At 33.8% G+C, this 14,945-nt stretch overlaps 1 protein-coding gene across 2 annotated transcripts in view; it reads left to right on the plus strand.

Annotated features, from left to right (window-relative positions):
* Window positions 1–14,945, plus strand: part of Cnbd1 (cyclic nucleotide binding domain containing 1) — a 249,320-nt gene that overhangs the window by 26,758 nt on the left and 207,617 nt on the right. For both annotated transcript variants that reach the window (XM_075968028.1, XM_075968029.1), the window contains exon 4: window positions 13,688–13,843. In XM_075968028.1, coding sequence (XP_075824143.1) covers window positions 13,688–13,843 — 156 coding nt within the window. The remainder of the gene's footprint in view (window positions 1–13,687; window positions 13,844–14,945) is intronic.

Here is a 14,945-nt window from a genome sequence, read left to right on the forward strand (position 1 = left end):
ATTAATTTCCCGGATGCCCAGACCCAAAATAATCACACAAAAACTGTATTGATTACAATACTGTTTGTCCAATAGCTTAAGCATATTTTTAGCTAGCTCTACAACTTAAATTAACCCATTTCTATTAATCTGTGCATCACTACGAGGTTGTGGCCTACCACCAAGGTTCCAGTGGTCTCTCGCAGGTGTCTTTTTCCTTGGGCAGCTACATGGCTTCTCTCTGACTCCACTCTCCTCCTCTATCTGCTTGGAATTCCTGCCTTGCCCTATTCTGTGCTGCAATCGGCCCAAAGAAGCTTCTTTATTAACCGATAGTATTCACAGATTACAGAGGTGAATCCCACATTAAGTTTAGGGACAGTGGTGGACAGAAGATGAAAGCCTCCCCTGAAGCCTGAGCCTAGTCATGGCTAAGGCCTAAACAGTGACACTAGGTGTTATTGATACTATAGACCAACACCAATGTCTATTATTATTGTTATATTCTCCCTGTATAATTTATCTAACACACGTATAAGATGACTCTGATGCTAAGCCAGACAACTGCTTGACTCTGGGCAGCCGGAAAGAGGAATGATGCCAGAGCATTTGCTAAAGACTGGAGGAACTCTGCCATGTGCAGTTTCTCTCAGAAGGAGTGAAGCTCCCTGGAGCAGTTTATCATTAATAAAAATAGAGGACCTAACTGAGACATTGAAAATCATTTCTGCTTGAACTTTGAAAAACAGGTCAAGGATGATATCAAAATGGTCTGAAATTGTCACTATCTGAATTTTATTTTATTTGGGAATATATGAGAAGGTAAATTTCTAGAATATTTTAGGATGCAAGAAATGAAGTACAAAAGCAGCTGTATTTTGTTTTGCTTTTAAAGGACACTAAAAATTGACCCTGAAGTCTGGAGTTTGAATTCTCATTTTGCCAAAAAATATCAATGTAGCTTTAAAAATGTCTTAATGGGGGGCTGGAGAGATGGCTCAGTGGTTAAGAGCATTGCCTGCTCTTCCAAAGGTCCTGAGTTCAATTCCCAGCAACCACATGGTGGCTCACATCACATCTGTAATGAGATCTGGTACCCTCTTCTGGCCTGCAGGCATACACGCAGACAGAATATTGTATACATAATAAATAAATAAATATTAAAAAAATGTCTTAATGACTTTCAGTTTTTATTCAGAAAAAGAGCACAAGTTTAACATGGTAGTTCACTGTTCTACCTTGAAAGAACTTTTGACTCATACTAGCTCTTACTACTACAATTTTTTAGGGATGGCATTGGTGTTTTATGTAATTATACAATCTATATCCTAGTTTCATTTTTGTTGCCATGAGAAAATATTATAAAAGGCAATATAGGAAGATGAAAATGATAGCACATACTTTTAAACCCAGTGCTTGGGAGGAAGAGTCAAGTAGATCTCTGTGAGATCAAGGCCAACCAGCTTTACACTTTACATAACAAGTTCCAGGACAGCCAGACTGACTGACTACTTAGCAGAAAAACACTGTATCAAAAAAAAAAAAAAACAAAAACAAAAACCAAAAAAACAAAAACAACAAGCAATATAGTAAGGGATTTATTTGGTTTGCAATTCTTGGTCACAAAGAATTGTTGCAGAGTTTAAAGGCTGGAACTTAGAGCCTCACATCCCATCAACAGCCCCAAAAGAACAAACACGTGGATCCTTGCTTGTTAACTTTCAGCTACCTGTCTCCTTTCATTGGTCAGAGACACCTGCTTAGGGAATGGTGCTTCCCACAGTGGTCTGGGTATTTTCACTTAAGTTAACAATAAGAAAATTACTCACAAACATTCCAGAAGGCCACCCTGCTGCTTTTCCTGGGTGATTCTTGGCTGTGTCTAGTTGATAGTTAATACTAACCAGCATAGCATCTGTCAAGGAATTCTTTTTTTCCCCTAAAAGTTTAAATAGCAACATAAAGGAAAAAAGATACAACAAGGGACTACATAAAATAACATTACATTTAAGGAGGCTGCACAATTTAATTACTTCCATGTTAAAATCAGAAGACAAAATTTACAGTGCCAGGATTTTCTCTACATTGTTGTATTATTACTCTATGTCAACAGATTTATCTATTCTTAGGAATCTTAATGATGATTATTTTTAAAATAAGTGAGTCTAATAGCCATAGTCAGTGTTTTAAATACCTTTAATTCATTCAAGTGGGTATACTTGCAGTATTATACCTATATTCTGTACCAATAAAACATTGTCATTATGAATAAATTAGAAGAAAATGTTAATGTTAATAGTTATGGCTTTTGCTTTAAGTAATCCTATTGTAATTTTATAATATTTTTGATCACCAGTTAGAACTTTAGTATCTCTACTGACAGTTTAATTTTTTTTAAATAACGTTTCAGAGACTTGCATATAATTTCCTGAGAACTATATCTATAAATGTGAAGAAACAATTCACTTATCACAGTGAACTAGACTAATAGTTTACATTTTTAAGAGCAAATGTAATTTCTATAATTTGAGAAGTACAAATCAGTACACAGATGATTTTTACTCAGAATATGCAAACTGAAGCTCAATCCATTTTTTTCAACATTCATTCAAATTTACATTCTTTGAACTTTGAGGGCACTTTGGTCTATAATAAGAAATATTTTTATAATATGAGAAATTTGAATTATAGTACAAGGTTATAATGCTTTTGAATTAAATTTGTATGGTGAAATACATGCCAAGAAATGCTAAATTTTGTGCTAGACATATATAACCACAATTGTTTGTATTAATTCTTTTTTTCACTAATTAATTCAACTAACAGTAACCTAATATCTATTGTATATTAGGTCCCCTGCTAGTACAGAGTAAGACAAGCATGGCCTTCAGCTGTAAGCACCGATCCCTTCACTGTGATTAATATTTATGAACAGTCATTAGTCCAGACTTTTGGGTATAAGAATAGAAAGGAATATTTATTCCTTTATTTATTTATTCCTGTTTAAAGGAAAAAATAAAATAAATTAGGGGTTGTCTACTGGCCCATCTATGTCACTAGAGGAAGGATGAAGCTGGCCACAGGGAAGATTAAATAAAATATCTAGATATGTGTGGATTTCAAATTTCTAATCCTTGTCTGTATAGATGCATAACTGATATGATTTTTCACTTTTAACAGCTCTGGGTCAGGAGAGAATAAGAAAGTGATTTTTTTTCTAGCTGGAATAATTGTGAAAAAGACTCAAACGGATTTAGAGTGGGACTAATGGTAACACGTACAGCGAGGACGGGGATGGGAGACATCGCATGAGGAGAGTGGAAACTATGGCCATGACTCTTTTTCTAAGCCTGATATAAAATCAATGTGTATAATGGTAACAGTGATTTTAAAATACTTCATATTATATCCAACAAGTTTAACGCCCACACTTTTTAAAACATTATGACAGATTATTTAACAAATGCATATTTTCAGCTTATTTCAAGAGTGAAAATAAGTTTTAAAGAAATGATAGCCATTGAGGAGAACAATAATTGTGGGACCACCATTACTGATAAATTTATTTAAAATGTGACTTATTTTAAAAGTAGAAATTAAGGTATGTTTACAATCACGAATATTTATAATTATTTATAATTTTATTTGATTTATATAAAAATGTTATTGTATTTTTACTATTTTAGTTCCAGAAAAATTGTTAAGCATAAAACAAAAACTAAAGGTTATTTTAACAAAAAATTCAAATAAAGTTTAAGAATTTATTTGTACTAAATTTAGATTCTTCTCAATGAGGGTAACTATTTCCATTAAACTGCAGACTAAAATTTATGTGGTTAAGTTGAAGGGGGAATCATTAATACTGCTGAATGATTAGCTGTGACATTTCTTTCTATGCCTTCATAACTACTAAGTTAAGAAATGCAGAGTTTGGATTATTTTGAAGGAAATATTAAATTAAATGTCAGATATATCCTATTTTATAAAATGTCTTAATCAAAAAATTCAATAATTGGGTAATTTCTAAAAATAAGTATTCCTTAAATTGCTTATTAAAAACATTATTTTCTTTAATGTAACCATTAGAAAGAAAGAAATATATAATAATTTTTAAATTTATGATTTGAATGAGCAAAGAGCAGTGTATTAACAGCAGCAATGAAAGTAGATAATAGCTGAAAATATGTATTACAGGGGAAAATGAAATTATAACTGTATAAAGTGCCATTAATTCCCAGAACAAGATATTTAAGATATATTATTGCTAAAAAAAAGATTCTACTCAGTACTAGAATTTACGTAATAATAAAAAATGTATTAGATTGACCACCTAGTCTCCCAACTTAAAGTATTATTTATTGATATAAGCTATAATATTTCAGAGATTTTAACAATTTTAAACATTTTATCTCATATCTTTAAAAAATGGTATTCAAGATTCCTTTAGGCTTTTCTAAGCTGTTACTATTGTCTCATTGATGTTATAGATATTAGAGGAAGATGAAATGGCTCTATGACCTTTCCTCTGTACTCCAGGCATCATAGCTTCCTAAAAGAAAACACAGACCATCTTCCTTTGAGAAGGAGGAAGATATTTTAAATGGATTCTCTTAGGCAACAGTAATACAGACAGAGGAAAGGGCTAAGCTCTAGGATTAGGGCATAAAATCATCTGGCTGGCTACTGAGGAAGTCACAACTTTTAAGATGATAATCAGCTTAGAAGACACAGTGGAATCACCTGGAGGGTTATTTTTTTAAATCCTGATCATTGATCTTTTCCCACTCTATAAATTTAGGTCTTTGTTTTGAAACAAGCATTTCAATACACTGAAAAATATTCTACAGTCATTCCTGAGACTATTTCAATAGAATAAGGCTTAAACTCCATTTAAGTACAATAATTATTGTGAAGCAAGAACAATATTACAGATTTTGTGGAGGGAGATGCTGAGAGATTGCCTGAAGGGATGGCGTTGGCTTTTCTTGGCCTGCAGCTAGCAGAGGATCCACTATGAACAATAGTGAGCAAGGAATGAGACACTCATGTGGCAACTTAAGGCTACAGGACCTTGACTCAGTCAGGAGAAAGGAGTCTCCCGAAATGAAGTAGCAGAAAAATGTGCAATCTTCCTAGTTCAGGGGGCAGAGCAGACCTTCCAGCCACATTGCAATAGCAATGTCAATAGCTGAGAGTTTGAAGGTGAGGAGTCCTCCTCTACCTGACCTCTACGCAACAGCCTCAGATGTTTATCTGTCAAATGGCAAATTCATGGGGCACAGCATGCTTTGTTGTTGCGTTTTAACAATTGGAAATTTAATTAAGAGTCTGAAAAAACTTTTTCATAGATCTCTAAGAGTGAAAAACTAATCTTCAAGCCTCAGCAGAATTGACCCTGACTGTATTACAAAACAAATCAATATAAACAAAAACATACAGGTATGATTCATGTGTACTGTGATCTAAAAAGACACATTGTGAAAAATAGGAGTTTAAGCTTTCTGTATGTTTGAAAAACATTGGCTAGAGATGGCTCAGTAGTTAAGAGCACTTGCTTCTTTTGCAGAGGCCCTGGCTTCAATTCTTAACACCCACACTGGGCATAATTGCCTATAGTAACTCCAGTTCCAGAGTATGACATTATCTTCTGTCCTCTGGATAGCTGCAGAATGTGATGTGCACACAGACAAGCAGTCACACACATAAACATACACATATAATAATCAGTAAAAGTTAAAACAAAGAAAAACCATGCAAATAAAGTCCAATAGCTATGATAGTGTTAATTATCAATTTGACTGTCAAGAATCACCTGGCAAATGGGAGTCTGGATATACCTCTGGGGGATTATCATTCTCACATTAATTGATTGGGAAGATAGATTGCAATTTTACCTGGACCATTCTCTAGGCAGGGGTTCTGTTAATTCTGAGATAAAGAAAAAACAGTTTCATGACTTTGAAACAAATGTGAAGCAAGCTTTGATACTGACCAGGATAGACTCTAGCAGGTCCTCTCTGGAATTCCAGGGAGTAGCTTCAATACAGTTTTACAAGGGTTTGCAAAAGACAAAGCATACAACTCTTCACATTTCCTGTAGGTGGAGGCTGCTCATTAGTTTCATGGCCACCCAGACCCGAAATAATCACACAGAAACTTTATCAATTACAATACTACTTGGCCTATTCGCTTAGGCATATTTCTGGCTAACTCTTATATCTTAAATTAACCCATTTCTATTAATCTGTGTATAGACACATGACTGTGGCTTATTGGGTAAAGTTCTGGCATCTTTGTCATTTAGGGGCTATATGGTGTCTCTCTGACTCCATCTTCTTTTCTTTTTTATCTCTGCTTGGAACTCCCGCTGTGCTATATTCTGCCCTGTCATAGGCCCAAGAAGCTTCTTTATTCATTAACCAATGAAAGCAACACATATACAGAAAGGACTTCCCACACCATTTCTCCTTTTCTGTCTAAATAAAAAGGAAAGTTTTAATTTAATATAGTAAAATTACATACAACAAAACAGTTATCAAGCAAGAATTATAGTTACAATATTTAGTCCATTTACATTTGGCAAATTAAGGAACATTCTTCGATCTATCCTATCTTTTTGAGTCTAAAGCTTTACACCTAATTTATCTTTTAAAATTTTAATTATCTCTCTTCAACTCCATCAAAGTCTCCAGAAAGATATAATATTACCTAAGTAAACAGGAAGTGCATTGTAAGCAACTTCCAAAACTCTAGATTTGACAGAGACATTTTGCTGCATGGACAGTCACCCAAAGTTCTCTGTAACATTCGGCACACATCTTCAGCCTACAGGCCAATAGCATTTAGCAAACTTTTCCATAAAGCAGAAAATTTCAAAGACAGTTCTGCCTAAATTGACAGTTTGTCAGTCACTTTCTTCTATGTCCTGTAGAATGTATGGCAGACTCTTTTATGAAGCAGGAACGCTGAAGGTCTGTCTCACCTTCTTTAGACAAGTTCAGCCATCATTTTCTGTGGGTCCTGCATGTCCAGTTCGTACACCATACCATCAAACATTCCAGGAGAGAGCAGTTTCTTGCCCAAATAGCTAATCAACTCTATAGGATCCACTTTGGTTCCTATCATCCTCTTGAAGTAGATTGGAGCTGCCAGGAGCAGATGTGCCTCTTTGTCACGAAAAGTCCTAAGTTCTTGTGGGTAGATGCCAAGGGATTTGGTCAGAACCTAGAGGTTGCGGTGGTATCATAAATAGGACTGTACATAATAAATAATCTGGAGTACTTATAGCTGGACCCAGGCTATATATGAAGGATTTGAGAGGGTATCTGGAGAGGATGCTCTGGCACACCCTGTCAAAAGATATACATATATGTGTGTGTATGTGTATATGTGTATATATGTATGTTTATGTATATGTATACACACACACACACACACACACACACACACACACACACAAACACACACATATATATAGGACCTGGCTGGGTGGAGAAGTTGGGTGTGGTGTGTTGCTTGCTATTTTCCAGCAGTTGCTCAACAATGTCTCCATGAATACTAAAAGACAATTGTACTGAAATACAATTGAAAGACAATAACTGAAAGACATGTTGTATTTCATGTGTTCAACATGGAATTTTGAAGGTTTTCTCCCCATAACAATGTTTTAATAATGTCTAGAATCTAGTATCTCAAATTAGCTAGACATAAGATTATTTAAAGAAAAGAGAAGCCAGGCTACTCTTTTGAATATAGAAGTTTTCTGCTTCAGGCTTTTCCCTTTTAGTCACCAACCAGTTTCCAAATCACAGAGACTTATTAATTATGGATACTTAACCTCATCTTACACTTGCCCCACTAGCTCTTATAACTTAAACCAACCTGTTTCTCTTCATCTCAGCTTTGCTTTGGGACTTACTACTTCTCTTTCAGTCTGTATGTCCTACTTCCATGTCTGACTGACTGGTGGCTACCAGACTGACTAGTCCTGGTAATCTCCCTCTCTTTTTCCCTTGTTCTCTCTCCATTCTCTCTTCTCAAATGTAGATTCCCCCTCCTACTTGTTCTCTCCACTGTTAGCCTTAAATATTCCTCTACAGCTTAGCTATTTGCCATTCATCTTTTTATTAGACCAACCAGGTGCCTTAGGTAAGAGGCAAAACAACACATCTTTATTTTGTTAAACAAATGCAGTATGAACAACACATCTTTGCCTAGTTAAAGTAATATTCCACAACAATTTCCAGGTTTATAACTTACCCATGTAGTAGCACTGCTTTGTGAAATAATTTTCTTACTCTGTGCTGTATGATTTTTAATTATATAGTTTTTGGAAAGAACAAAAGGCTTCTTGGCAATTTGCTTTGCTTTTAGTAACCCAGATCACTTCTATAGTACCCTCAAATGACAAGTGCAGCCTTCAGAGAGGTCTTTTGGGAATTGGTCTCCTGGTCCTACAATTTTGAATGTTTAGTCAGCCATGTTATCCATCACTTCCAAGCTGTCCAACTATGTCAAAGCAAAGAATAGTCACTGAGGCTTGGACTAAAGGCATTAAAAGGTTAGAATAACACGGTTATTTGAATTGCGACTCAGAATTCTACTTGGTGTAATAGCAGTAAACATGTAGCTTTCCTGTGAATTAAAATGGCAATGACTTATCTGAAATACATTACCTGTACTTATATATTATGTTAATATATTGGGCATAATATAGTAACATATACTATGTATGCTTCCTAAAAGCATTTGAATATAGTCATTTTGTTTAGTGAACTTACAGCCTTGATGTACTATACATCTTTTCTAAATGTGTGACTTGTCAAGAATGTTAGAAAATAAAGACAAATATTTGGAAATGCAGCAAGGGAAGCCTGAAGTAAATAACTTGTGATAGACTGGAAGATTTCAATGTTTGTATAATTGCTTTACAAGCTTGTGCTTTTTTAATGCATCCCCACCACCTCCAGTTTGTTTAAATTACCTATATGCTAGAGTTATTACGAAGGACTGTTATTTCATGATACCTTGCATCTCTCCTCTTTAAATGTTAAATCATGGGATAGTTGAAAGCCATATATGTGTGTGTGTGTGTGTATATATATATATATATATATATATATATATATATTAGCATAATTGATACTACCTGTTTGTGATCAGAGAAACTATGTTTTTTTCTGAAGTTCTGAAGTTTATTAAATGGAATATTCCCTTTGTATTTAAAAAACTAGGGCCACAGTAATTATGCTATCATGTTCTAAAAATAAAAATCGCACTACCTGATACGAGATCACACGGCAATACCTTATAATTTTTCTATTCATTTGAACAACGCATACTGAGCAGTAACTGTGTGCTAAATGCTACCCAGCCAAAGTCCCTACATCAGAACTTGACAGTGTTGACAAGCTCTGAGTAAGGAGTGATAACTGTAGGGATAACACATCAAAGGAGCTGACAGAAAGACGGCATTGCATTAGATCAGAGAGTGTACAGGAACCTCAAGTAAGTCTTATCTCAAGAAATATTCAGGTTTCAGGAAAACTAGTAGTTGGCCAAAGAAGAGCACAGGTGATATTGTTCACATTATTGATTATCCAAATATTGGCAAGACAATTAAGTTGATTTTGGAATTGTTCAATTTAGTACTTGTTGTCATGAAATTTTGTTAATTTTTTTAAAACCAAAGCTTATATTTTGTCCCCTGAATTGTGAAATGGGCGTGGTAACTGAAAAAAAGGAGAGAGAAAGAGAAACATTTGGATCTGCTGGAATTTTTTTTTTTTTCTGAACAAAAGAAAATGAAAGTGCTACACAACACTCCTCTCATCTCAAAGGGACCATGTCAGGTGGCTCTGAATGGCATGTTCTTACATGTAGGCAATTATAATTATAAAAGTTCTCTTATAGCCATACAAGTCAGGCAGTCTACAAATAAAGCTGAGACAATTTCCTTCAACATGGGGATTGATAACAAGTAAGAAGAAAAATGTCTGTCAGTAAATTTTAAGTTCTTTGCGTCACACATGATTTGACAGCTCTCTAGACTATCTCCAGGAGTATAAACTCTATTGCAGTGAAGAGACTCTGTGAGGTACTTTGTTTAGTTTTGTTGTTGAGGAAAAAATATTTCTGACCAAACAAGTCAAACTCAGATTGCATTTAAGAGCTAAGTATGTTGAAATCTATTAACTTGAGAGTCTACCATAGAATTAGGGTAAGTTTGGAACTATCCTAATTTCAGAGTGAAATTATTTTGTCAGAAAAAAATTAAAAATTGAGTTATTTAGATGATTAAGGATATCTTTCCAAACTGTTTCCCTTGTATTTCTTCTTTTGAGAACTCTGTTTAGCTTCAAAAAACATTTTTAATTGATTGCTTGAATTTTTAAAAAAATTTGCTTTGTTTTGAAATTTTTCTATATTCTGGACACATATCTTCTGTAATATTTATAGCTTGAAAAGATTTTCTTCCATGCCACAGACAGTACCTGACTTATTCTTTTGCTGTACAGAAGCTTTTTATTTCATGACGTGACCTGTGTTGATTGTTGTCTGATGTGGGATGTCCTTCTGTATATATGTTGATTTTATTAATTGATGAATAAGGCTGTTTTAGTTAATGGCTTAGCAGAATAAAATCAGGTGTGATTTTCTAACACACACACACACACACACATATATATATATGTGTGTGTGTGTGTGTGTGTGTGTGTGTGTGTGTGTTAGAAAATATATATATATAATGTTAGAGAGAGAGGAGAGAGAGTAGCAGAGTCAAAGAGACACCATGTAGCTGCTGAAGGACAAAGATGCTGGAAACTTACTAGTAGGCCATAGCAACATGGTGATACATGAATTAATAGAAATGGGTTCATTTAAGATGAAAAAGCTAGCTTGGAATATACCTAAGCTATTGGCCAAACAATGCTGTAATTAATATAGTTTCTGTGTGATTATTTGGGTCTGGGCGGCCTGGAAACAAACGAATAGTCTCCAGTTACAGTTGTCTGTATTTCCTTAGCGACCAGAATCCTGTTCAGAGAGTTCTTGTTTCACATACATGATGAAATGTGCTCTCAATTTGTTCTCTAGTAGTTTCGGGATCCAGGTCTTATGTTGAAGTTCACGATCCAATTGAAGGTGTTTTTTATACAGAATGAGATGTAAAAATATTCTTTTATTTTCCTACATGTTTACATCATGTTTCCACCATACAATTTGTTATATCTTATATAACAAATTATATCTTATATCTGTTCTCCCCCCATGTAAATTTTTCTGTCTTTGTCAAGAGACAGGTGGCTCTATATCATTATACATTATGTATTTGAACTATATATCAGCCCTTGATTTTATTCAATTTATCTATGTTTCTGTTTTTTTGCCAATATCATGTCATTTTTATTAATATAATTTTATAGGATAACTTGAAATTAGATGTGATGATACTTTTAGCATTATTCTTCTGGTTCAGAATTGTTTGACTATCTGCAGCCTTTTGTGATTCCACATGGAATCTTAAGTCTGCTTTTTCTATGTATGTAAAGAAAGATCCTGGAGTTTTGTTTAGAATTGTATTGAATCTGTAGGTTGCCATCTGTAGGATGGCCATTTTCATAGTATTTTCCAGGAATGAGCATGAGAGATCTATCTAACTTCTAAGGTCTACTTCAAATGTAATAACATTTCAGTGTCTTAATGTAGCTACTGATGAGCTGGTCATACGCTAATGGTTAGCTCTAAATACATGCCCACATGGATTTCTCTGGTTAACATCATAAAACAAACCAAACATTAATGTGAAAAGGGGATTTGTTGTTTTGAGGGAGGTCAGTTGTTGGGGGTAAGAGGGAGATAGGAGATATTGACAATGGGAATAATCAGAATGTATTATATACATGTATAAAAATACCTAAGGATATATTTAATTTAAAAACACCACAAAACTTCCAAATTAAAATCAACACCCCCCCCAATAAAAGTTATACATTGAAGGGAAAAGCATAGTAGAGGAGGTGATATTAGAATAAGATTTTCTGGGCAATGCCAAAATCATTGAGTCTTTTTCTCTTTCACAGATGGAGACTTTTTTTCTTAGAGTTTCAGCAGCCAATTATGCAACATCATTTTTTGTTGTTGTATGGATTATTGACCATTATTCCATCAGTAGACCAGTGTGGTACCACTAACTATAGTACATCTGCAAATGTAATGTTCTTGGTTGCATACTAGCTTACAAATCTTATTCATCAAACAATAAGCAGAATTAAGGAACAAAAGCCTATTTTGATTTGAGGGGAATCTATACTTTAAAATGATATAGTGCAAATTTTAGAGGTTTTCTAAGAATTTGACCTATTGGTAGCTAAAAGTTTTTTTTTTGCTCTTCTTTTTTTCTGTTGTATTATAAATATTCTTTTAAAAATATTTTTTATTTTATAATTGGAAACAATATCTAAAATGTACAAGGTCAACAACAGAGGATAAAATAGATTCCTTTTATAAGTAATTCTATTTGATAACAATTCCATAAGTAATTTCATGCATTTTTGTCACAAAATGAAAATTAACATATAAATAATTGGATACAGAGTTACCAAAAAAAGCACAAATGGTCAATTGAAGCTATTTATAATTTTGACCATTGAAGAGCCAAAATTATTTTTGAACAGAATTTCACCATTTTTAGAATTTTGAAGTTTTTTTTCCTCTACTACCAAGGGAGTTCCAGGACAGGCTCCAAAGCTACAGAGAAACCCTGTCTCGAAAAACCAAAAAATAAAAAAATAAAAAAAAAAAGAAATAGTTCTAGTATAATCTCCTTAGCTTAATTTGTCTTGTTTTCATCTGATATATCTCTACTCACATGTCTTTGTTTCTCTGAGCTTGTCTTTTTCCTTTGTGGCTTATCTTTCTCTATGTCTCTTTCTTTGAAGAAATGATAAACTTTCTGAAATTTCCTTAGTTTATAAATTAGAGAGAATTGTTGGCCCTAATGTTTTGCTATAATGAATATATAATGTATAGCATAGGAAATAGCACACTTAACAATGCAGTAAAAGTGAGATGCTAATGTGACCTAATCTATTATCAGGACTTAATTTGTGGCTGTTTAGATTATTTTATTGCCAATTTTCTTTTTAAAGATGGATATTGTGTTTTACTTTTTTGTTCTTTAAGTTTTCAAAGACTTAACAGAATATTTTGGGGAAATGAACTAGAAACAAATCATAATTTATTCATACATTTATTGGAAGACTGAAAAGTATAACAAGCTATTGAATATGAATATGGTTGTGATAATTATGGTAAAGACATTTGTAGTTTGTAACTAGGAAACAACTAAAAAATGTCCTAGTGGCAAACTACTGATATGTAAATCTGTTGTATGGAAAGGGAAATATGGTTGTTAATTCATAAAATTTCCTTGAATTATATAATATTTAAAATGTTACAAGTTATAACATATAATAAAATTATACATGCTGAAAATATTTTATATATGCTAATTTTTAGGCTTAGGGTGCAATGGAGTACAAATATAACTACAGTAGTGTCTGAAAAAAAGAAGCACTAAGAAGGAATTCTATTCAAATGTTTGATTTATTATCAAATCATTTATTTCTAGTGTTGACCGTAAGTAGAACTCCATGTAAAATTTTTATTTATTGTGAAATATTATTAATATTGTTTTCTTGTTCAGAAAATGTAATGGAAAGACAGAGGAAAAGAAACCCCAACATGATTACGCACACAACATATCTGTGTATGTCAGACAAGCACGTGGTGGCCCTATTCTTCATGAAAAAGAAAGAGCTACATTGAAGTTCATACAGTTCCTAGATATCTTAAAGAAACTGTAAGTATTCTTAATGGTACAGTTGATGTCCCTGAGGACTATTGTGACTTATTCATGACTTGATATGACTGAGGAATTCAGGAAAAGTGGATAGTCTGGAGACTGTCATGAGATGCCAACAACCTTCATGAACTCAGTCTTCAAGACATGCAATGGATATACAGCTAAGCTTGTGGATCCTCATTTTAAGTTTGCAATGCAAGAAAAAAAATGTGAGCCGGGCAGTGGTGGCGCACGCCTTTAATCCCAGCACTAGGGAGGCAGAGGCACGCGGATCTCTGTGAGTTTGAGACCAGCCTGGTCTACAAGAGCTAGTTCCAGGACAGGCTCCAAAACCACAGAGAAACCCTGTCTCGAAAAACCAAAAAAAAAAAAAAAAAAAACAAACAGTGCTGTGTACTGATGTTAAGTAAAAAAAAAAATATGTTTATGATTTCATTAGATTTAATTTCTGGATGACTTTCCATAGAATTTTAACTGTCTTTTCCATCACAGAACCTTTAAACACACTTAACTTTTATTACATTTTTTCTTTAAGCATGTTGTCTTGCATTTGGAATACAACTGCTTAGTGGTAAAAAGCAGAGAAATGGAAAGGAAAGGAAAACACACACAGGAAAGCAAATGAGGAGATTATAATCACATCATTTACCAGTTTCTTTCTTTCCTCTGAATCTTCCTATATGCCTCTCCTAGCCCTTTTTTCAAATTCATTGCCTCCTTCCTATTATTGTTACATACATATATTTCTATGCATACATATGGAATTTCTAAATAGTTCTCATGGCAGTTCTTTGAGACATCTGTGATGAGTTATTACAATACGTGTGCTGAAATCTGTCTTACCTCTTCCAGAGAATGCACATTTTCTCTTTGCCTGCCTGATTCTAGTACCTTTGTTTTGCTGTTTCTGTTGTGTATTAAATTATTATAAACTCAGTGGTTTAAATAATGTGCGTTTTAGTATCCTTTTGTGTGTGTTTCTTTTTCATGTTGATATCTTTAGGCATAGTATATCTGGTTTTCTTAACATGTCAAAGTTTTAACCAAGACTTGCTGTGAGCTGTTCATTTCTGAAGCAAGAAGCTCTCCTCCATGGCAA

This window comes from Microtus pennsylvanicus, chromosome 3, assembly GCF_037038515.1.
Source record: "Microtus pennsylvanicus isolate mMicPen1 chromosome 3, mMicPen1.hap1, whole genome shotgun sequence".
Lineage (NCBI taxonomy): Eukaryota > Metazoa > Chordata > Mammalia > Rodentia > Cricetidae > Microtus > Microtus pennsylvanicus.